The sequence below is a fragment of the Lutra lutra genome, chromosome 17, assembly GCF_902655055.1.
Source record: "Lutra lutra chromosome 17, mLutLut1.2, whole genome shotgun sequence".
Classification (NCBI taxonomy): domain Eukaryota; kingdom Metazoa; phylum Chordata; class Mammalia; order Carnivora; family Mustelidae; genus Lutra; species Lutra lutra.
This window is the reverse complement of record NC_062294.1, coordinates 1,954,643-1,977,483: the sequence shown is the minus strand read 5'-3', so window position 1 is coordinate 1,977,483 and position 22,841 is coordinate 1,954,643. Positions and strand designations below refer to the sequence as shown.

The window sequence follows — 22,841 nt, the reverse complement described above, 5'->3', positions numbered from 1 at the left end:
CACACACAGGAGGGACACAACCGCAGCAGACAGGACAGGCAGGGGACCTTTGCACAATGTGTCACGGCTGGCTGTGGGACAGCACCTCGTCTGCGGCCTGTACCCACTTCCAAGGTGTAAATACTCCCGCCACGGCTGATTTCCAGCCATCAACAGATCATCAAGAGGCTAAAAGACTTGACCTTGCTGGCGAGCAAGCCTCAGTACAGCCCTGAGCACAGGGCAAGTTCTTGTGTGCCCATCAAGAGGTCAGCTGGGAGTTCAAGGTAAGGCCTGAGAAGTTACAGATACGTATTCCCTGGATGCCTCCTCGATGGAGACACAGACGGAGCTGCTCTCTAAAAGAAGCCGTTGCGGGATGGTCAGCTTGGCTGCTACCTCTCCAAGTCACCCTGTCTTCAAGGGACAAGGAACCGTCACTCAGACAACTCTGTTCTGTGCTTCAGATGAAACTTGTTGGCTGAGGAAGGCTGCAAACAGCCAGTCTTCAAAAAGTAACGGTGCAAAGGGGCGCCTGGGTGGCTCAGTGGGTTAAAGCCTCTGCCTTCAGCTCAGGTCATGATCTCAGGGTCCTGGGATCGAGCTCCGCATCGGGCTCTCTGCTCAGCGGGGAGCCTGCTTCTCTCTCTCTCTGCCTGCCTCTCTGCCTACTTGTGATCTCTCTCTCTGTGAAATAAATAAATAAAATCTTGAAAAAAAAAAAGTAACGGTGCAAAGAAACAGCAAAAAAGGCTACAGGACAACTTACTTTAAAATGGACCAAAAAATGCAATGTCTTAAAAAAAAAAAAAAGGCAAAGTCTTCGTGAATGGAGAGACAGCTAAGGGAAGAAGCAGGTTAAATAAAATGAAATTATGGGATCTGGATGACAGGGGTTCACTGTAAAATTCTCTGAACTTTACCGTAGGTTTCAAAGTCTTAATAAAATGTTGAAAGAGCGAATACACAAAGTTACCCAAACTCTTCCACTGCAAACACACCTTGGGTCCCCAGCGCCGCCCCAGCAAGGCGGCCAAGCACGAGTCTAGAAGCCAGGTTTCACTGCACGCCTCTTGGCAGAACCCTACTCTAATTCTCTGTGGTGGACAAGACCGGACGTTACCCTGTGTCACAACGCTGCTGCACGACAAACACGAAACCAAAATGGCACCCCAAAAAAGCATTTACTTAGGAAAAAAATCCCAGCTTTAACTCCTAATATGATAAACACCTGTAAGTATAACCTACACGCACAAAAGCTCCCAGGAATCCATAAGTTCCAAGAATGACAGAGGTCTGGAAAGTGGTCTGCGGCGTTACCGCGCTTCCTGCGACACTCAGTCTCCCACGAGGGTGATTCGGAAACATAACGTCTCCAACCCAAAAGCCAGGCTACAGGCCTCCTTCCACAGCTCCTGTCACGGACAGCGTCACCGCAAGTAACTTCGACCTCATCTTGCTCGTTACCGATGTTCCCCTACGTGTCAGCGAAGTGGGTCGGGACGCGTGGGTGTGGGGGAAGCTCTGAGCTGTCGGCGAGCGGGGCAGTGCTGCCTGCTGGTCCTGAGGAGTTCAGGCCCACACCTGCTACTGAAGCCAGGTGCTGGGAACTACTGTCCTCGTCCCTCTACCCCCATGCTAGAAAATCTGCACAATGAAGAGCAAGGGGAAGGGCGACCGCCACCTTGAACGGCACCCAATGAGAGCAGTCAGTTTCTGGCTGTCCTCAGTGCTGTCCCCTGAACTTTTATACCTAAGTCTAACCTCGTTCTTCGCTGAGGACTTCCAAAGAAGCAGGGAAAAATCAAACCCCAAGTGGAACACAGAAAAGACAGCAAGAAAACTCTATAGTAATAACACTCGCAGTGACGTTAGGCTTTGCCAAGAGCAACCGCCCAGCCCGGCAGAGCATCACGAGAAGCGTGACTAAGAAAACCAACCTCACTTGCTTGCCAAATTCTGTGCAGAAGAAACTTCTTACTTACAACCACCCCATGGAGAATACGGAGGACAACTCAGGAGCCTGGCCCGCCAGGCTTCGACTGCCGCGGCTGCAGCCAACAGCAACTCACCCGCGGGCTCTCGGGGCCCCACAGCTCGCGGACAGGGAAAGCACCGAGAGAACAGTCATGCATCTTGCGCTTATATTTGAAAGACAGAATGAGGGGGTCTTGATAATTATGTCTCGAGCAAAAAGCACTGTGCGAAAGAGGAAGCCTGCCCCCCGACACAAAGAGGGTGCAGGTCCCACGCTGGATAGTCGAGGGACAGAGGACACTGTGTCCCAAGGCGACATGTCTAAGGGAAAAGGACAAGAGCAATGTCGGGGGAGAGGAGTCCCCAAGCCTGAGTGACAACTGCCCATCCCGAGAAGCGAGCCCCCATCGCGTCTTCTCAACAGCCGCCCCAGCCAGGAGCTGACCTACAAGGACTCAGTTTCAGTTTCCAGCGCGCGCTTCTGCACATGAGCACAGGGCAGCAGTGCTGAGGCTAACTGTGACCTGAGGCGGGGACGGCTGGCTCTGTGATCTCGTCACAGTGAGGCTTTATGTTGAAAACGAAGCATTAATGAGGAACCCGTGAGGCACAGTGTGCCCGAGACACGGACAAACGGAGAACAGAGGCCAGGGAGGGCGGGGGTGAGTGGCCTCCCGTGCCCCGGGCCTCCTGATCACAGGGCCCAGTCGGGACCACCTGGCCCTCATGAGCCCCATGCGTCACCAATACTCAGCCTACACTGTATGGTAAGTGAGACGCTGTGACTGTCCCACCAGCCCAGGAACCAAGGAGACTCAGCCTCGTGTGACATGTGCCCTCGGTCATCCCCAGAGCCGTGCTGTCCGATATGGGGGCCCTGACCCACGCAGAGCTATCGTGGTGCCACTGGAAAGGAAATACGGATAAAATGCCAGGTCCCTGGCTGCATGAGGCACATTCCAAGCGCTCAAAAGGCACATGGGGCTGACGGCGACAGACTCAGTACTGGAAAGAGCGTTCCGGGTCTCCGCAGAAAGTTCCGCAGGACAGTGCCGCTCTGGAACCTAGGACTTCTGTGGTATGAGGCAGGGAGGAGAGTGTAACAACCTTCGTTTTTCCCCCGAGTAAACACCCGTATTTGAGACTTTCACAGCAGAGGTGTGGTCACATACTACGTGCCCAACTTAGAGAAACCACGTACCTTCCTAAAACACACCGCGGCTGATGAAGCTCTCAAAGTCTTTAACCAAAGAGCATCACAAACATCTGTGTTCCCCAGCCTGGTGGACCTCCTCCCCCAGAGCCATCACACAGACGCACTCACCTTTGGCGTGTTTCCCCACAGTCCTCTTGGGCGGCGAGTCCTCCGTGGCATGGACTGATGTGTGGAGAGCGCTCTCTAGACTGGTGCTCGCGCTGCCCATCGGGGCCTCGGATCTTGGCGTTACCTGGCAGGACAAAAAAAAAAAAAAAAAATCCTATTTTCTTCCATCTGGTCCATGTGGAATAATTTTCATTCCTGAGAGTAATGATGTTTATTATAGTTTCAATTTTCATATAAAACATGCATATAAAAATTTTACATAAAAACTTTTTTTTTTAAAGACTTTTTTAAAAAATTTATTTGACAGACAGAGATCACAAGTAGGCAGAGAGGCAGGCAGAGAGAGAGGAGGAAGCAGGCTCCCTGCGGAGCAGAGAGCCCGACGCGGGGCTCGATCCCAGGACCCTGAGATCATGACCCGAGCTGAAGGCAGCGGCTTTAACCCACTGAGCCACCCAGGCGCCCCAAAACTTTTTATATAAAATGCTACTTCCATGATAGTGTAACAATAACCATTCCCTGACAGATAATGTAACAATAACCGCCCCTGCGGAAGACAACATCACCCGTCTCCGGCGCACCACTCAGATTTACAACCAGCCAGGCCGGGCGCCCGTCCGAGTGGGGCCATGCCGCGTGGGCCATGCCGCTGCTTCGGGCGCCTGCTGGGGCAGACGGAGTCACACAGTCCGTGAGTTACATACCTCCACCTGATCCAAAACCTTCTCTCTTATTTCTTCAGATCAAAGAGTTCCCTACAAAGTTAATTACACAGCTGGACCTAACACTGTCCTATAAATCTTGAATAAGTCACAAAATGCTCTGAAAGGAACAGTCAAGAAGAGACCACAACTCAACCGACACGGGGGTACACATCCTAACGCACTACAACCCCACGTCCAGGAATTCGTCACACAAAGTTCCTAACGTGAGTCAAGTACGGGGCGGGGGGTGCTCACAGCAGCAGCTTCTGCGAGAGTGGAGGGCAGAAAGCCCCCGAAACAGCTGTGCACAGAGCTCCGGCCACATGAGGGCCGGCAGGTGCCCGGGCGCTCTGCAGCACCCGCCAAGTTCATGCAGGCTGCCCCGACCCCCGCTCTCTGCCGCGCGCAGCGTGTCTCGAACACACGGTGGGAGGAGACAGCAAGCGGCGGACCGCAGTGACCGCAGTGACGTCGGAGGGGAGAGGAGACCCCCGGGTGCCTGGGCGGGGACATGAACTTCTGTTTTCCTTCGTAACGAGGGTCAGTAGCTGGAACGTTTACAGCCAACATTTATCTAGTACTTGTAAGACTGAGAAGAATGAAAGTGACCAATGCTTTGACTTCCTCACAGTCACAATTCAGTATGTAAAAATTTCAAAGGAAAGTCAAGATTTTAAAGTTTATCAAGAGAGGCGTAAGTTTGAGAGGGCGGGAAACGCTGTGCTACACACACGAGGAGGGGCAAGGTCTGCGGGAGAGGAGCGTGACTGCTGGTCTCCATCCTGATGTGGAGTCGCGGGGGATGCACGCCTCGGGGGCCCCTGGTTCTCATCAGTTGGTTCACTCCCTGGAAGGCACGGGGCGGCCCGTCGGAGCCTGGGAGCCCAGTGCAGGCACGGAGGGCCGTAACGGCAGAGGCAGAGAGCCAGCAGGAGGGGCCGGACAGGCCGCCAGCCTGCAGCACAGCGACAGCCAGCACCCTGCGGGTACCCGGCGAGCCCCTCTCCTCCCAGCCACCCACCACATCCGAGCCACGGCAGGAAGGCCTCCCCGCACGCAACAGCACGGGGCCGACAGGTCCTACGCCACACAAGGAGAGCCGTCCAGCACGGTCTGGTTAAATCTGGAAGCTCACATTCCCCAAAGAAATAAATCCTAACCATCCACGACTCCTCTAAAAAGTCAATTTTTCAGATAACATTACCAAGATGTTATCGAGACAGTTAAAATTTTAAATTACTTTTGCCATTTAACTAAATCGGATTATTTCCCTCAGATTCGGCAAGGTTTCATCCGAAGGTCTGAGTATTGCAGAAATGAGCTTCTTTCCTATGAAATAAGGTGACAGAAGCAACGGTTACAAGTAATTACAGAAAGAGCAAGGTTCCTAGCTTCAAACAGACACTACTGCTTTGGGACACAGCCCAAGAGGTTAACATCCTAACTGCCGCGAGGAACGTGAGCACAGCGGAGGCCAGTGGGTCTGGCCTGGCCCACACGAGCCTCCAGCTCCCTGGGCCGCCCTGGGAAGCACAGCGGAGTCCTCGCCCGCAGGACAGCTTCCGGACAACCAACCACGGACGCGCTGGCCCCGCCAGTGACAAGCCCGTCCGGCACAAACACAGGCGCGCACCGACGCCCGCCGAAAGCGTTCCAAACAGCCACAAACAGAAAACCAGCCTCTGTGGGGGCAGAAGCAGGGATGGGGAGAGACGGGAGCCCAGCCAGGATGCCAACGGCAAGCGCAGCCTAGGAGCACAGCCAGCTGCACGGGACGGGTGGTTCTCAACCCTGATGTGTGCGGAACCCCCGAGCCCCGGCACGAGCACGGGTCCCCCACCCCAATCATCAGCGGCCGCGGTGTTCTTCTGTCTCGTGCACTGGACGCCTCAGCCCAGGTGCGAAGCACCGGAGGCCCGTGGTCTGGTCAGCCCCTGTGAGGACCAGGTGTCAGCGGCGCGGGCAGGAAGCGTGTCCTTCGTGGGCTGACGGGGAGGTAAGGGTGGAGGTCCACGCGCCCTGGCTCCCAGGAGAAGGGGAAAGCCTAGGAGCCACACTACGGAAGCCCAGGCCGTGCCAACAACACAAACATGCAAAAGAAAACTCTAGACTATAACCAGCGGGAGAGAAGCATGTGTTCGCCCCACTGTGCTATACCAGAGCATCTCTTCCGAGTTTTCCAGATGCTCACTTTTTCCAACCAGCCTTTCTCCCGACTTTGCTCCTCTGTTTACACTGAAAGCGCTCTTCCCCTGCATTTCCCAGAAATGCTATGTTTGGGGTTATTTTTGGTTAAGTTAATTTGCCCCATGTGACCTCCGCAGTTCAACTCGGATGCTCTCTGACTCACGCTCACAAGCAGAGCTCCAGTCATGAGCCTGATGGACACGAGAATAAAGACTCGATCAGTTCCAAATGTTGTCTCTTGCTATGGCCAAAAGGGCAAACGAGAAGAAGCTCTCCAACGCCCAGCCCAACCCAGCCACTCCCATCAGTTCCAGGCCCTCTGTCCTGTGAGCACGTGGCTTTCTCACCAGATGGACACTCCCTGTGCCCCCAGGACCGGCTGATCAGCGTCCCACCGCCAGACAGCTTCTGCCACGACCTACAGGGGACCTGTCATCTCTCCCTTCTTCCCTCCACTGAATGCACTATGGCCACCAGGGTGGGCCTGGCAGCCAGGATCTGCCTGCAGCGGCCCCAGACCCCGTATGTATCTGCACGGCCCCCTCACGGATGTCACGTCCACACTTGTGTGACCTTCTCAGTGAGGACCTGTCCAACCTCGATGAAGTCAGGACTTCTGGTCTGTTTCACTTGCTGCTGTAGCCTCTGCATCTGGAACAGAGCCTGGCGCGACACAGGCGCCTCATGGGTATCTGTACAATCAGACCATTTCCCCAAGTTCTAGCAAAATCAGGATGAACCAGACAAAAACGGCACCTGTGCTCCAAAGCAGAATGTGTGCGTTCTCAGTGACACATGACACGACGGCAGAGCACTTGGCCGGTGCCAACACAGGACGGACAGGGCCGTGAGCGTGAGTGCACTCGGCCCCCAGAGCGCGCTCCTGGGCATGAGGCACACGCTCCAGGAGAGTGATGTGGCCCACCAGCCGCTGCATGGTGAGCAGGCAGGAACGGGCATGAGTGCCAGCCCTGGGACGCCAGGAGCCAGTGTCGCAGCTCTGAGCACCAGCCCTCTTGCGGGCACGGCTGTGTGCACGATGCTTCCGCAGTTTCTGAAGTGCAGGATTAGACTGAGAAGGTTAGGCGGGCCCGAGACTCTGCATTCCTCTCAGGCGCTGCTGGCGCTGCTACACTTTCAAGGTGAAGCAGCTCGCTGTGGTCAGAACGTGCAAAGGCCCAACAACCCCTCCCGGGCAGAACGCGCAACGGAACCCCAGCGCTGCGCAGATTAGATCCGATGAGCTCCGAGGCGGCTTCCACGGGTAAGGGACAGAGACACCAAAGCAAACCACGTCAGCCTGGAGATGCGAGGGGGGCCAGCGGCGGGGCTCCTGCCTGTCCGTCCACTCCCTCAAAGAGGTGCTTTCCTCAAAGGCTTCCTCAGTGCTGGGCTCCGGCCAGAGAGACCAAAGCAACACAGGGCTGCCTGAGGCTTTGTGCTGGAAACTCACTTAACGACTTAGGGACCAGGACCACAACCGTTAGCAGAAAGGTTTCAGTTTTAAAAATTGATTTCATTAAAGATCATCCAAAGTCATCGGACGGGACAAAGGCAGGCAGAGGGCAAACAGGCAGCAAGTGTGCAAACGTTCAACATCTCAGTAATGCTGGGGACTTTTCAAGAAAAACCTGGCAGAGCAACAGAGCAGAGCAGAGCAACAGTGACTCTGCTGAAAATCCAAAGACCCAGCGTTGCAGCCGTGCCGCCGTGGGAACGAGCCTTCAGTAATCCGGGTAAGAGACTGGAGGTGCTGCGGCGGGCAACGGGAGAGCCCCGGGTACTTATTCCCAAGGGCATGGTTCTCCGTGGCGAGCCCCCCGCAAACAATCTCTTGGGGAACGCCTACAAAAGACGATGGCCGGTGCCCCCACCATGAAGTCAGCAGTTCCAAAGTCTACCCTCAGATACACCCAAACCCACTCGACAGGACATCTCTGAGGGTCTCCCCTGCAACGACGCACACAGTAACGATGAAGTGCGCTCCCGAGGGCTGGAAGACAGACGACGGCTGTGCACCGAGCTGCGAACGGGGCTGCCAATGGCATGGTGAGCCAGGCTGTGCCGCAAGGGGCAGTGAAGACAGCAGCTCAGCTCACAGCGCAGGTGCACACGGAACGCCCAGGACGTGAACACGCAGGAAGAGACACAGAGGATAAAATGATGAAAGCGACCAGAGTATAAGCACACCTTACGCCATTCCCGTCATGGATACACTCTGCTTGTAACCACGCCAAGCCACTCGACCCCCGGAGTCCTCACCACTTGCACAGGAGGAGCCACAGGGCCCACCAGGAGTCTCCCCAAGGTCACCGGACCAGTAGGGGGCAGCCCCGCAGGGACTAAGCTTCATGGGGTGGCTGGTGCGGGTCAAACCCAGGGAGAGCAGGGCCCGCCTACAGAGGCCACAGCGCCAGTTCCGGCAGTCCCTGCTGACTGTGACGGGTGGCCAGGATCCTTGTGGCTCCGGTCCAGTTTCCCCCAGCACAAAGTGGGGATAACGACATGTACCTCATATAAAAAAGGCACTGGAAGGAGTGTGCTCACCAAACAGTCAACATTCAACGTAACGCTGGCTGCTCTTGTCCCCATGGCCGCCAGTCTGGCTGGCATGCGGTGGGACAAGCACGAGCACCCCGGCGGACACCGGCTCCGTGGGGACACCTGGAAGAGACGCACACCTCTGATGTCCTGGCAGAGACCTGCTTCCGCGAGGCTGACTCTCCCTGAGCACACAGCAGTCAACGGTCTGGGGCCCTTTACTGGAAGCTGGGGTCTGCCTTCTCTCCACAGACGGGCCACCGCAACACAGACTGCACCATGACCAGCGATCACCGATCCTAGAGCCAGCACACAGCAGCTAGAAAGATCCTGTATCATTTAAAGTACAGTTCGACAAAACATTCGTAAGAGTCGATGTTCCTACTGTTACAGGGGAAGCAACCTCAGCCCCAACCAGCAAGGACAAACGGGGCAACTCTTCACACAAATTAGGTTTATTACACCAGTCCAGGAGCTCTGGATCTACTAATCCATCTGGGAACCATCTGTCCTCAGAACACAATCAGTGATGCCGTCATACGTCGGTACACAAGAAGGTTCACTTTAGCTTTAAAAGAGCAAAATATATATATCTACAAATGACGGAAATACCCAGTAAGATTAATATCTAAACACATAAATAAACTTACGTCCATATGATTAAACATTATGCATCCTTTAGAAGATAATTTTACAGAACAAAAGGCTTCCGGGAATGCGCACACTCGGATCCTGGGAATGAGGCAGAAGGTGTCACTGGTGCGTGCACACAGGCACTGAAGACAGAAGAAAATATACCACAATACTAACAGCACTTATCATCTTTGGGTTCTTTTCTAAAAAGTATTCTTCCATTTTCCGCTTCTGCAAGGAACAGTTACCATCAGAACTGGAAACCCAAGTTAGAGGCTACTAAGTCTCAGTGTAAGTAACTCCCATGAGGAGGGAACACAACACACGAAAACAGAAGCAGCTTCTAGAACCAAATGGCTCACGCTGAGGGGCTGAGCAGCCCAGGCAGGCGCGGCAGACCCTGCCAGGGGACCAGCTGTTGGGGCAGACAGGGCGACAACTACAGCAACTCCAAGGGGCAGGGCACAGGCTCCGTGGATGCAGGGTTTCTCAGCTGAAGGCTGAACCGGAGAAGGAGCCGGCCAGGCTGAGGAAGGGCCTTCCGGGCACAGGGGTGGAGAGTGTGGGGCCCCCAGGCGGAAGGCTTCCCTGCCTAAAGCTTGTAAATGTCGAGGGGCAGTGGGGCCTGGGCCCTCAGGCTCAGACACGGGCTCCAGAGTGTTGGGCCCCAGAGTTCGACAAATGGACTCATTTATTTTCAGTCTGTTTTCCAAGCAACCCACCTCCATACAAGAAAGAGTATCATCTGTTAAATACTTTCAACTCAGTGGGAAAAAATACATGAAATCAAAAAGAAAAGTGATTTGTAAGCATCTTACTAAAATAGTAATTATGCGTCTCTAAAAACCAGAAAAGGAAAATAGATAGTTTAGTAGTGAAAGCTATTTGCTGACTTAGCCCAAGTGAAAGCCAGTGCTAACCAGAAACCATTCTCCACGTAAAAACATTCCTTTTAAAATTTCTTACCCTGGAGCTGTACTCATTAAAAAAGAGAAAAAGATTACTGCTCAAAACCTCGGCAAAGGTACCAAGCACTTGGCTACATGAGCCCCGCAAAGTGACTGTAAAACCACGTCCTTCCGCCAGCAGCCTTCAGAGCAGGGCGGCCTCTCCTGGGGCTCCCGGCCCTCCACCTGCCCACCTGGGAAGCTCTTACGGATTCCGACTGCAGGGCACCCCCCACCCCACCCAGACCAGTTAAACTAGAACCTGTGCGGTGAGAGGAGGGGTCAGGTCCAAACAGCTCCGCAAGTGCCCAGAACCCCCGCCCCAGAGACCCTGCAGAGCAAACTCAGCCTGGGTTCAAAGTCAAGGGCCCTAGTTGGCTAAAGATGATATTTCCACCTACGCAAACCTACGGAAAGGGGTTAAAGCAGCACCCCAACGCACTTCCTCGGCTTGTGCAGGGTTAGAGCAGCTAGAACCTAGGAAGCGGCTCTCGCAGAGCCTGTCCCGTAGCAGGTGCTCCACAAACAGCCCCCAGGACCCAGGTCAGAGGCCCAGCTGGGGAGCAGGTGTGGCAGGAAGGTCCTTCCCCCCGAACAGCCACACGAGCAGCATCTCAGTCACTCCAAACACGGTGTGCCAACAGGCGCGGCGACACAGGCGCGGCGTGTTCTCCAGAGAACAGGCAGCGGATTTAAGGTGAGGGCAGGGGAGTCAGAGAAACCAGTGGTTACTAGAGGAAGGAGGAAGGAGCAACAAGGGACAAACACTTAAAAGGCACAGCCATGGGGCGCCCGGGTGGCTCAGTGGGTTAAAGCCTCTGCCTTCAGCTCAGGTCATGATCCCAGGGTCCTGGGGTCGAGCCCCACATTGGGCTCTCTGCTCCACAGGGAGCCTGCTTCCCTCTCTCTCTGCCTGCCTCTCTGCCTACTTATGATCTCTGTCTGTCAAATAAATAAATAAAATCTAAAAGAAAAAAAAATGCACAGCCATATGGAACAACCCAGTCTCAATAACCTCGAGGGCAACACCGCGTGTGAATATACAGGACAGAGGATTCAAGAAGACAGTCCCTTCCAGAAACACTTAAATCGTGCAAGCAGCCTGCTGTGGAAGACGCGAACACTAGCTCGAGCCTCGGGTGCCCAGGCCGCGGCCCCTCCCCCACCACACGGAGCCCACTAAAGCGGGGCCCGGGCTCCACACACGCCACCTCCAAAGGGCAGTGGGAGGCATCGGTCGCAGGTTGCTTCTACCGTCAAGACCTCCGACGCTGAGGGCAGTACGCCCGGTGCTGCTGTGATGTGTATTTTGGTCAACAGGAGTTTCAGTGTCGGGGTTTTGAGAAACTGGCCGCGTGTCTAGTACTGAGAGGTGAGTGCTGTGATGACCACTTTGGGTCCCCACGTGACACGCAACTGCTGAGACGAATGGCTCGGAGCGCCGGGCAGTCAGCGCAGACGACGGTTTCTCTAGGACCCCCAGGAGACACTGGCCATGCCAGTTCAGTTACAGTGTCCAGACGTCGAGGACGGAAAAGGACAAGCACGGAAAGAAGCCTGAAATGACCAGAAAGCGTGTGGCTACGAGCAAGAGCGCATGAAAGGTCCAGAGAGTGTCAGTGACACACGCCCTTGGGGTTTATTTCCACAGAAGCCACAGAGTCCAGGTAAGGAGTCTTGACCGGGCGGCATCAGGAGCAAGGCAAAGCCGCGCCGGGAGTCGGAGAGGAGGCGCCCACGGTTAGCCACGCGGGGCAAGGTCAGGCCGGGGAGGGCTCAGCGGGACCGGACAGGAAAGACTGACCTCCTCCAGCAGATATAAAACCCCGCATCCGCCCGGGAACCGGTATGTAAGCACGGGAGCCCTGCGACAGCAGCGGGACCACAGCCCACGCCACTCCGCCACGCTCCTCCCTCCAGCTCACTCCCAGCTCCTCAGCGCCTCCCCACGCCGGACCAGAAGAGCCGATAACCGCCCCACTCACGTCCTCCGACGGCCCTCCGGTCTCGAGGCACCGGGCGGCTCGTTTCTCCTCCACACAGAGCCTCATCCTTTGTAGGACAAATGTCACAGTTACTGCAAAACCCTCCTTCCCAGCTACACTTGCTTACAGAGGGCTCATCCTTCCTACCGCGCACAGCCCGTATTTACCGCAACACGCGGGGACCAGAAGCACGTGGTTCTGCAGAAGGGCTGAGTACTCGGACCCGCCTCCTCCAGATGACCGGACGCTAGGGACCACGTAGAAACTGAACGTGACCCAAAGCAGGCGGAAACCAGAGGAAGCTCTACATGTGGAAACAGAGACGCACTGGGTGGGTTTCATCTGCTGTGGACGCACCAGGAAAAGCAGCAGCTGCAGCGCGGCTCCAGCTCCAAGGTCCTGCTGATCCCAGGAGCCTGAGATCAGAATTCTGGACACAGAGACCGGCGGCAGAGTGAGGGAAGAGCCCCTGGCGCCAGAGTGCCTTAGAAGGGGAACGTGCCTGGGGCACCTGGGGGGCTCCATCGGTGCAGCGGCCACCTTGGGCTCAGGTCCTGAACCGAGGTCCTGGGATTGAGTCCCAGATCAGGCTCCCTGCTCAGTGGGGAGTCTGCTTCTCCCTCTGCCTCTGTCCTTTCCCCTACCTGTACGCGAGCGCTCTTGCTTTCTCTCAAGCAAATAAAAATCTTTAAAAAAGGAAAAAAGAGGGGCGCCTGAGTGGCTCAGTGGGTTAAAGCCTCTGCCTTCAGCTCAGGTCATGGTCCCAGGGTCCTGGGATCGAGCCCCGCATCGGGCTCTCTGCTCAGCGGGGAGCCTGCTTCCTCCTCTCTCTCTCTGCCTGCCTCTCTGCCTGCTTGTGATCTCTCTTCCTCTGTCAAATAAATAAAATCTTTAAAAAAAAAAAAAAGGAAAAAAGAAGAAAAGAAAGGGAACATGTGTAATTCTGCATACCAATTCTGCCCACACCTCTGCGTGAGCCCTTGAAACAGGCACACGCGGGGCAGGACCAAGAAGGCTCACAGCAGAGGCTGTGGCCGCTGTCGGCAGAGGCAGGCAGTTCCGGGGTCGGAATCCGGCCACAGTCACTACCTGCTAAAGCAAACAGGACCAAACACAACCCAGGGCTTCTACTGTGTCTCGTTCCCAAACTCGAGAAGCAAACCCCAACTTCTAGACACGTAAGGGAACAGCGTGGCCCGCACAAGGAGCAACAGGCCGGGCACCAGGCGGGTCAGACGCCGGGACCAGAGGCGAGCAGCGTGACGCGGCCGGTGAAACGGGGCTCAGCAGAAGAAAAGAAAACATTTGTGATCTAAGAACCAAACGAACACTTCCGGAGAGAAGGGGAAACTCTTAAAATGTGACAATTCAAGAAGTGGTCAAGATGCCCGCAGCCGGGGACACACAAACGAACACCCGGACGTGTGCGTCCGTCCGCACGCAGGTCTGTCACGCAGCAGCGGAAGAGGAGCTGCAGGTCCTGGAGAGGCGCGGAGGAAAACGAAACGCGCACCTGACAGTCTGCGCCCCGCGTGACCTCACCTGGATGACTCTGGAAAAGGCAGAACTACGGAGACGGAGAAACATCGGGGGCACAGGGGTAAGCAGGCCGAGAGCCCAGAGGACTGTAAGGGCAGTGAAAATACTCTACGAGGGACACGGTGGGGGACGTTTGTCTGCACCCAGAACCCGTACCACAGCGAGAGGGACCCCTGACGGACACCACAGACTTCAGAAGATCACGACAGTCAATTTATCTGTGAACTTAAAACTGCTCTAAATAAATAAATAAAGCCTTAAATCACAAAAAAGAAGTTAAATAGAAATTCTAAAGTGAAAAAAAAATGCTATGAACTAAAAAAAATCTATTGGATGAGCTTAACAGCAGTCTAGAATTAACAGGAGACTTGTAGAATTTCAAGACAGATCAACTGAAAGTATCCAATCAAAAAAAAAGGATAGAGAGGGAGAGAGAGAGAAGAGAAAAACTGGGGAAGGAAAGAAAAGCTTCTGGGACCTAGCACAGTATCAGAAGAAGCTTTAACATCGCTACAGGGGAGTCCCAAAGAAGGAGACATTGAGACAGGAACAACTATGGAGAAATTATGAGTGAAAATTTCTCAAATTTAGTAAAAGACGTAAACTTACAGATCCAATACGTTCAAAGAACACCAAGCAAGACAGATTCAAGCCAACAGCGCTCGGGCGCCTTGTAGCCAGGCCGGCGCATGCTGGGGACAGGCACGTGGACGGCGGCCACCAGAGAGCCACGGCCTCCCCGCCTTCAGGGCCGGAGAAAGCCCATCAACAGAGACTCCGACGGGCGGGGTAAGTGCCCATCACAGCACAGGTAGAAGCAACACATTCTTGGCTGAGAGAAGACAAAGGGAATTTCTAACCCACGGACTCAGACTCCCTAAAAAAGCTGAATGACAGTTTCCCAGACTGAAGGGCCGGAGCCACAATCAGCTCTTTGGTGAGGAACGGAGTGTGTGGAGAAGAGCAACCGTGGACGAATACAAGGCTGTATTTTCTCAATTTGTAAACAATATTTTACTTCTTTACTTGACAGAGAGCAGAAGTGGGCCAGCAGCAGAGGGAGAAGCGGACTCCTTGTTAAGAGGAAGCCCGAGGCGGGACTCGATCCTGGGACCCCCGGACCATGACCCGAGCTGAAGGCAGACGCTTCCCCGACTGAGCCTGCCAGGCGCCCGTTTTCTTCTTCATCTCTGAATCCACATTCGTACGGAAGCAGAAAGTGCTTCCACCGGGGTGTCACGCGTACAAGTAACTGGCGCGATGACCATGGCGTGAAGGCCAGAGGAGGTGGACGGTCCCGGTGCCCGTGTCACTGCGCGACAAGTCGCAGCGCTCACCCCAGGGGGTGCACCGTGGGGAGCTGACACCTGCCTCCGTGGACTCCCGACCGGAGAAGAAGGCCACGGGGCGCGCAGGAGCCAAAAGCCGGAACGGGACTGCGGGACTCGACTTCAGGGAGGAGCGAGCACAGCGACACTCACCAACACAGAAACAACCACCCGGAGGAAAACAGGGGGGTGGGGGGGGCTGGGAACTGCCCAGAAAAAGGCAGGGACAGGAGCGTCCTGGTGCTCCACACGCCCACCGCGCTCTGGAGACGGAACAACCGACGTGATACACACGACGCGCACGCGGGGCTCCAGGGCGAGGACCCCCACAGGCCGCTGGAGGAGCAGGAAGGGGCACTGCGGTGGCGGCGCGGGCGGCCCTCAGGAGAGTGACAACACCGTGGCGGTCCCGCGCACCACGGGGGCTCACACCACACACAGGGGCTCGCGGGCCACCAGGGCCCCAGACGCCTTCTCGTGTCACCACCTTCGCTTTGCCCTTCACTTTTCACAAAGACGTGAAAACACTGTTACGTACACTTCTGGCTTCACGTCGTAACGTCATAAGAACAGCCACTTCTAACGCCACCTGCAGCAAACCGCTTCCACGAATAGCCCGGCGCCCGCCTTGTGGCCGCTACACGCGACCAAGCCGGACCCGACCCGGCGCCCGCGCTCTGACACTTGAGGACCGCCCGGATTTTAGTGACCAGATCGGGGTTAGGCCGGTGGCACTGGTCCCGAGATTTCGTATTTTGTTGAAATGCCCAAAAGAGAGGGGAGGAGGGACCCCCTCTTCCCCATAAATCAATGCTCCTCCTTCCGCACGGTAATTTCTTCTAGTCTAGGCTGCGTTCGCAGAAGGCGTTCCTATGCGCGCACGTTTTAATGAGACTCGCCGTGACGCAGAAACCTGAGCACGTAATTTCCTTCAAGCAACTCTACTGAAGCTTTTACCCCAAGTCCCAAACAGTCAGGACACGACTCCGTAGCGCTCCCTCCTGACCACTCTGCTGTCCCTGCTGACGGCAGCCACACGACACTGCAGTGGGCACGAGGAGCACCTGCTGGGCTTGTCACCTTCCCCGGCCAACTCGGACCCCGAGGCTCAGCATGAGCGACTCTTCCGGAAGCAGGAGAGGACGGGAGCGCAGCGGCGCAGTAGGCGGAGCCCACCCACAGCACGGCTGCCGGGGGCAGGGCCCCGCACACTGGTCAGCCCGCGCCCCTCCAGCGCCCAGAGCCTGGGCCGGGCGCTTCCCTGTCGTGGGCACCACCATGGGAACTGTGGCACCCAGAGCGCTGCTCCCCCAGGAAGAGTCTGCACACCAACTTTTGAAAAATAACAAAGTAGAATACGGATATTAAAAACCCACTAGAGTCCACGGCTATGTCAGGCTAAGAGAAACACCCACAAACGCCATTAAGAAGAGTGTCATTTGCTAACGGGTGTTACTGGCAGGTCCACAGAGAACAAAAGCACGAAGGAAAAAAAACGTTTCCCCTAGAGTGGCCTTTCATAAACGCCCAACCTCCCGCCCACTCGGCTTCCGCAGGTGCTCAGGACGCAGCCCCTGTTGGGTGGCTGGGGCCGCGAGGCTCTGGACTGAAAAAGACCATCTCTGCCCCCCAGTAAGTCAAATCCAGTGACGGAAATCTAATGAAACCCACCTTCAGTGGAGTACGACAAGGTCTAGGACAGAAGAAGGCCACAGAAGGCTTGTAAGTCTGAGCCAAGAACTGGGGGGGCCCAGGTACCGGGTGTCCTGTCTGAAAACAGGCCTGCAAGACTCGGGGGGAGGGACCACAGCAACACAGGGACGTCAGGCACGGACAGGGGTGAGTATAGACAGGCGGCGGGCACACCAAGACCTGCACGTTGGAGACCAAGACCATTCCAGGGACACCATGGGACCTGCTCCAATAGGCTAAGAGCAGGGCCAGGTGGGATGGGCTGTCACAGACTAGACTCGGGCTAGAACAGATTTCCATAATAAACTAAACCCAGACCAGGGGCGATGGTTTGTTGTAGGAGACTAGACCAGTCCAGGGGGGACGGGTTGTCACAGTAGGCTAGACTCAGGCCAGGAGGATGGATTTCCATAATAAACTAGACTCAGGTCAGGGGACAAGTTGTCATAGGAGACTAGACCCAGGCCAGGGGGTCGGGCTGTCATAGCATCCTGGACCCAGGCCAGGGGACAGGGTGTCAGAGCAGATGGAGCCCACGCTGTGGGATGGGCTGTTATAGTAGACTGGACCCAGACCGGGGGACAGGCTGTCATAACAGACTAGGCCAGACCAGGGGTCTTGATCAAGATGAGAAGTTGGACACATCACTGTTATTTCTAAGAGTTAGGGTACTAAAGTTCCTGGACCATTTCATTAAAAGACCCAACAGAACAGCTACAAGTTATTTCTTGTGGACCTTAAACAATGACATCAGCTTAATTCTAAAAGGAGGTGGTCACTCACTCGCCGGCCGGTATGCGTTCTTCACTCAGGGGAAGGAATGAAGTTACGCGAGGCTAGGGTTGTGCTTGTTCCCTGAAAACTATTTTAATCTACGCCCTGGCTCTCTGGCAAATGGCCCAAAAGCTAAGTCCGCCTCCATAGAAGTGTGCCATATACGGGACCATTATGTCAAGTGCGATGGGGAAAAAGACACAGAGGGAGGGGACAGGCAGAAAGGGGAAACGCTGACTCGGGCTGTGGTGGTGTCAACAGAAAAGAAGCCCGCAGAGTTGCTGAGGGCCTAACTGGGGACCAGGAGAGAACACAAGTGGAGGAGAGGCATGGGCTTCCAGCTGGGGCACGGGGAGAGCAGTCACGCAGAAGGACAGGGGAGCCTGCCTCTGGACATCCGGAGTCACCTGGCCCCTCCCGCAGGAGCTCAGGTCTGGCTGGGCCTGCAGATCTGAGGTTCGTCAGTGAGAACACCATCATGCAAGGGCAGGAGAGCCGAGAGACACTGAGAATGCTCAGAGAAGCCAGAGCAACACCAGCAGTGCCGGGCATGGACGGGGCGGGACACTCAGGCCTCACCCAGTCTCCTGACAGCCAGTGTCTGGGGGAGGCACCTCCACACCCACACTTGCTTAAACGTAGAGAAGAGCACCCTCCCCTGGGCACTGCCCTGTGTGGGAGCCCACAGAAGCGAGGAGAGGTAAGGACTGAGCAGTGCGCCGTGGACCAGGCAACTGGGAGGCCGTCCAGTCACCTCAGCTGCGAGAGGGAAAAGGCCGATTCTCCAGCAAGTGGCACTGGGGCAACTGGGTTTTCATTCGGAAAACATGAAACTCGCTCCGTACCTTCCACCAAATAAATTCCAGACGGGTCTGTGGAACCAAAGATGAGAAGCCACCGGAGTTCTGGGCCAGACGTCGCCACGGGGCGCTTCCACCACGCCCCGTGCACACGGTGCGCCCGACCACCACGCACACGGCAGTCGCGCGAGGCCCGAGCTGTAACACGTTTCTAATCATGACGCGCGCCCCAGAAGCCGCGCGAGACGATAAAAAGGAACCGCACGGTGAGGTCAACAGGCAGGAAAACAAGTTCTCGCCACTTCTACCAACGACCAAAGACAATTTCACTGAAACTTAAATTGGTCCTAACAACAAAGAAAAGACCAACACCCAAACGCAATGGGCAAAGGCTATGGCGAGCTTGCCAAAAATTCAAAGCTCGCTCGAAACGTCCCACCTCACTCATTGGGGGCCCGCGAAGCAAACCGCAGCCCCCGAGAGGCACCCCCGCAGCCAGGGGCAGCCACCGGCGGGGACGGGGATGCGGGGGGCTCACACCCCCAAACTGCTCGGAGGCGTGCCAACAGGCACTCACACACGCTGCTGTGGGGCGCCAGAGGCAGGGCCCCCACAGTGTCCAAATCATTACAGAGGCTCCCACCCTTTGGTCCACCATCAACCCCACTTCCAGGCTTCGAGAAGGCCACACACCCTGCCGCAAAGGTGACACGTACATAATCTGCAAACGACTGAGCCGTTGGAAAGAGTAACGCGGGAACCACACGTCCACCGGCAGGGACTCACTCAGCAGCCGGCCAGAAACCAGAATGAAGGCGGTCCGCGGCCTGGCGTCCAGCAGAGCCGTCCGGAGAAAGCAGGCACTCAGCTGGGCCAGGAGGAAGACGCCAAGCGGCGAGCTGTAAGCACAAAGCAAGTTTCTCCGGGAGGTACCGCGGGAACAACGGGGACAAAGCGGGATACGGGTAGGAAATCTTGTCTTTTAACACGTAAAGTGACAGGAGTCAACACCCAAGTGAAGGAACAGGCACTGCCCACACTTGAAACGTCCACGCGCCCTCCTCCAGGTGTGCGGGCCAGGGAGATGTTTCACTGAATATTGTTTGTAGCTTATCAATTTTTACCTTGGATTATATTATCCAATTTTTTTTTAAATTTAAAGAGATCATTGAGTTCCCTTAACTAAAAACAGACTTCGTCAAAGAAGTTGAGGGCAAAAGCCAGGTTCCGGGAGGCCAAGGCACAGGCTGAAGGGGGGTGGGCTCCAGTGCACCGTTTTGGGGGGCAGGAGCAGCTTGCACGAGGGCACCCGTCAGAAGATCCTGTGTCATTTAAATACGTGCACAGAATGCTTTAGAAGAACCACAGTTGTGCATTAAAGTGTCAGAAGGACAGACACCAGATTGTGAAAACTGGACCACCCCTGGCAGGTAGGAATGAGGTTGGCTGGGGCAGGACTTGGTGACCCGGGACAGAGGAGCAGCTGACAGAGGCAGACAACGCTGAAGGGAGGAACCGTGACCGTATTTATGTGCCAAGTAGAAAAACAGAGGTCAAAGACTGAGGTGGGGGAAGCAGGGAGGGCAGGAAATGGCAAAGTTCAGACACCGGAGCTAGCAACACCCCCGAGGAAACAGAAAGACACGACCAAAACAGAGACCGCGGGACTCGCCTGCGACCAAAAGAACGCTCTGTCTCAGAACCAGGAGAAAAAGGAAGGACGGTAAGGGCACACACGAGACCTCCCAGGGGCTCGTGACTTTCCAGCGGACCTGAGAAACACCCATCTAAAATCCCAAACCCCACTCAGAGGCAAGACTCAGTGAGAAGCGTCCCCAAGGCCCAGAGCGCTCCTCGCTGCTGCTGGGATATGACCCCAAGTCTGTGTCAGCAGCCCTTGGGGGCCCCACGGCGAGTGCAGGCCCACCTCCTTATGCCCTGGTCACTGCTAGCAAGGGGCTGCTAGCGTGTCAGGTACGGGAAAGGTGTTCAGTCTCGCCTTGGTCTTCAGTCTGAAGAACCCCAGGCCTCGTAACTCAGGGCGACGCAGACTTTAAGAATGAACCTATTTTACGCCCATCCATTCAGTGCAAGAGTGGGGACAAACTGGCTGTACTCACAAAAGAGAAGAGAAAGAATTAACCTATTTCATGAGTCTCTTGGTTCCGGTTTTGCACCGCGACGGGAAGCAGCTCTACAAGGAGCCCAGGGCGAGCCACCTGGCAGACACCGATCCCTGCAGGGCACAGGGCGGGCCAGAGTCCAGAACCAGAATCCCTCAAGTGACCTGTGCACTCGCCGAAAGCTGCTGGCAACGTTTCCCAAACTCACGAGAGAACTGGTGTCCTAAATGGTGGTTTCTCAAAAGTAAATAAGTAAATAAGTAAGAAAAAAAAAGAAACTTCCAAAGGATCTTTTTTCTGAAATGTAATCCATCTAAGGCAGGGGGGAAAAAAGAGCACACTTATATAGAAACTATTTTTCCCTAAATGTAACAGAAATCGTTTCTTAGTAGCAGGACGGTTGGCAGCCACCAACTGAACAAAAATGTCCCCTCTGCTGGCCGCTAAGGCCCGAAGACGCCTCTGTTGACTTGGGGGGAAATATGTATCAATCCCAAATGTCCTCGGTGCAAAGGGCAGGTAAAGGAGGTGTGCAGGAGGGAGGGGAAGTGTGCAAACCCGAGCCCAATACCGGGTAAAGTCAAACGCCTCAGGAACTCGGCAAGCGCAGACGTGGGTCCGTGACCGGGACGTGGGTCCATGACCGGGACGTGGGTCCGTGACCGGGACGTGGGTCTGTGACCGCGTTCTAACCGCGTTAAGGGACACCACCAGGCACTCGGCAGGGGCGGACAGATGACCTGCGGCTTCCACCGCGGCGCTGAGAACAGCAGCGGGAGCTCAAGCCTCGGCAGAGTCGGACACAGCCCTAGTGCACCAGCGCACATGGGGGGCGGCTCCCCCTCCGGCGGGCACCAGCTCCCAGCACATCTGTGAGGAGCGCCGAGTCCACCGCGGGAGACGCCCGCCAAGCAACGGCGCACGCCAGCGCGGCTCAGCGGTCCTGTCGTGTGCACGTCAGAACAGGGCAGTCCGGGAGCCTAGAAAGCCTGGCCCAAAACGAAGAATCCAGAACGCGGGAGGACATTGTCTCCGGGGGCGTCACCAGCCAAGCCGAGGAAGCAAAGGCAGCCAGACTGAGCAGTGAGCGCCGGCCCGCGCCCTCCTCCACAGCCAGCGCACAAGGGCTAAAGCTGGAGCCCCCGCTGTGCTCTGAGGTCCCGGCTCCTCCAGGACACCAGCCGGACACCAGGGCCCAAAGTCCTGTAGGGGAGGGCCGCGCCACTGTCGGCAGCGGCACCGGAAGGGGCGACACGGACCTCACGTGGCAACCCGCGCACAAACTACCACGCTGCCGCCTCTGAACCCAAGGATCGCGTCCGTCCGCCGCGGGAAGCAGCGGCGACCACCGCCCTGGGCCAGCCCTGCTTAGCAGCCCGCTCCCGGGACGTGCGGACCCGCTCCCACAGCGCTTACCCCAGAGCGCCCCACGTGGGCGCCAGAGAACACCCCCCAAGGGGGCCCCACCACGGCGCTCCCGCCGCCGGCCCTTCAGAGAGGCTCCGCACCCCGGCAAGATCACGCAGGTGCTCGGCTGTGACCCTTGTCCTGAGGGTCCTGAAACGCCAGGCCGGGGCAGCTTCCGCCACCCTGCCCCGTGACAGCGGATGCAGCCACCCAGCTCTGGACCACGACGTGGACTCCAGACCGTGCCGGGCCTTGACCGTCAGAGCAGCGCCTTCCCCGCCGCCACCTGCAGCCACGGTCTGCACGGCGCCCGCACCCCCCAGGCAGGCTCGCATCACCGCCAGGAGGTCCCTCAGGCGGCCACGTGTGCACGACGCTCCAAAGACGACCCGTTCGGTGTGCGGGGTAAGGGATGAGAACAAGCACCTCTTAACCACGGCGGGGGGTCGGGCCGACAAATAAACCGTCCACGGACACGTGGGTAAACAAAACGGGGTCTACCCACACCGTGAACAGTCCTCAGCCCTAAAAAGGTAGAGAAGCGCGGACACAGGCCACCCCAGGAGTCAACCTGGAGGACGATGCTGAGAGCACCGCCAGACATGGAAGGGCACCCCATGGCTGACTCCACTTCCACGAAATGTTGGGGACAAGCAAACGCACAGCGCAGATGGCTGGACGTCAGGGGCTGGGGAGCAGGAATGGGGAGGGACTGTCGATAGGTATGAGGTTTCTTCAGGGGGTGATGAGAATGTTCTGGAAGGACACAATTGAATGGTCACACAACTTTGTCAGTATGTTAAAAACTACTTAAATGTACATTTTGAAAGGGTGAATTTTATGATTTTTAAAAATTAAATCTCATAAATTAGCAAAAGACAAGCATGTACTTCTAATCCGT

General features: G+C 56.1%; 1 protein-coding gene across 2 annotated transcripts in view; it reads right to left on the bottom strand.

Annotated features, from left to right (window-relative positions):
- Positions 1–22,841, bottom strand: part of ZCCHC14 (zinc finger CCHC-type containing 14) — a 55,845-nt gene that overhangs the window by 29,710 nt on the left and 3,294 nt on the right. For both annotated transcript variants that reach the window (XM_047712277.1, XM_047712278.1), the window contains exon 2: positions 3,281–3,404. In XM_047712277.1, coding sequence (XP_047568233.1) covers positions 3,281–3,404 — 124 coding nt within the window. The remainder of the gene's footprint in view (positions 1–3,280; positions 3,405–22,841) is intronic.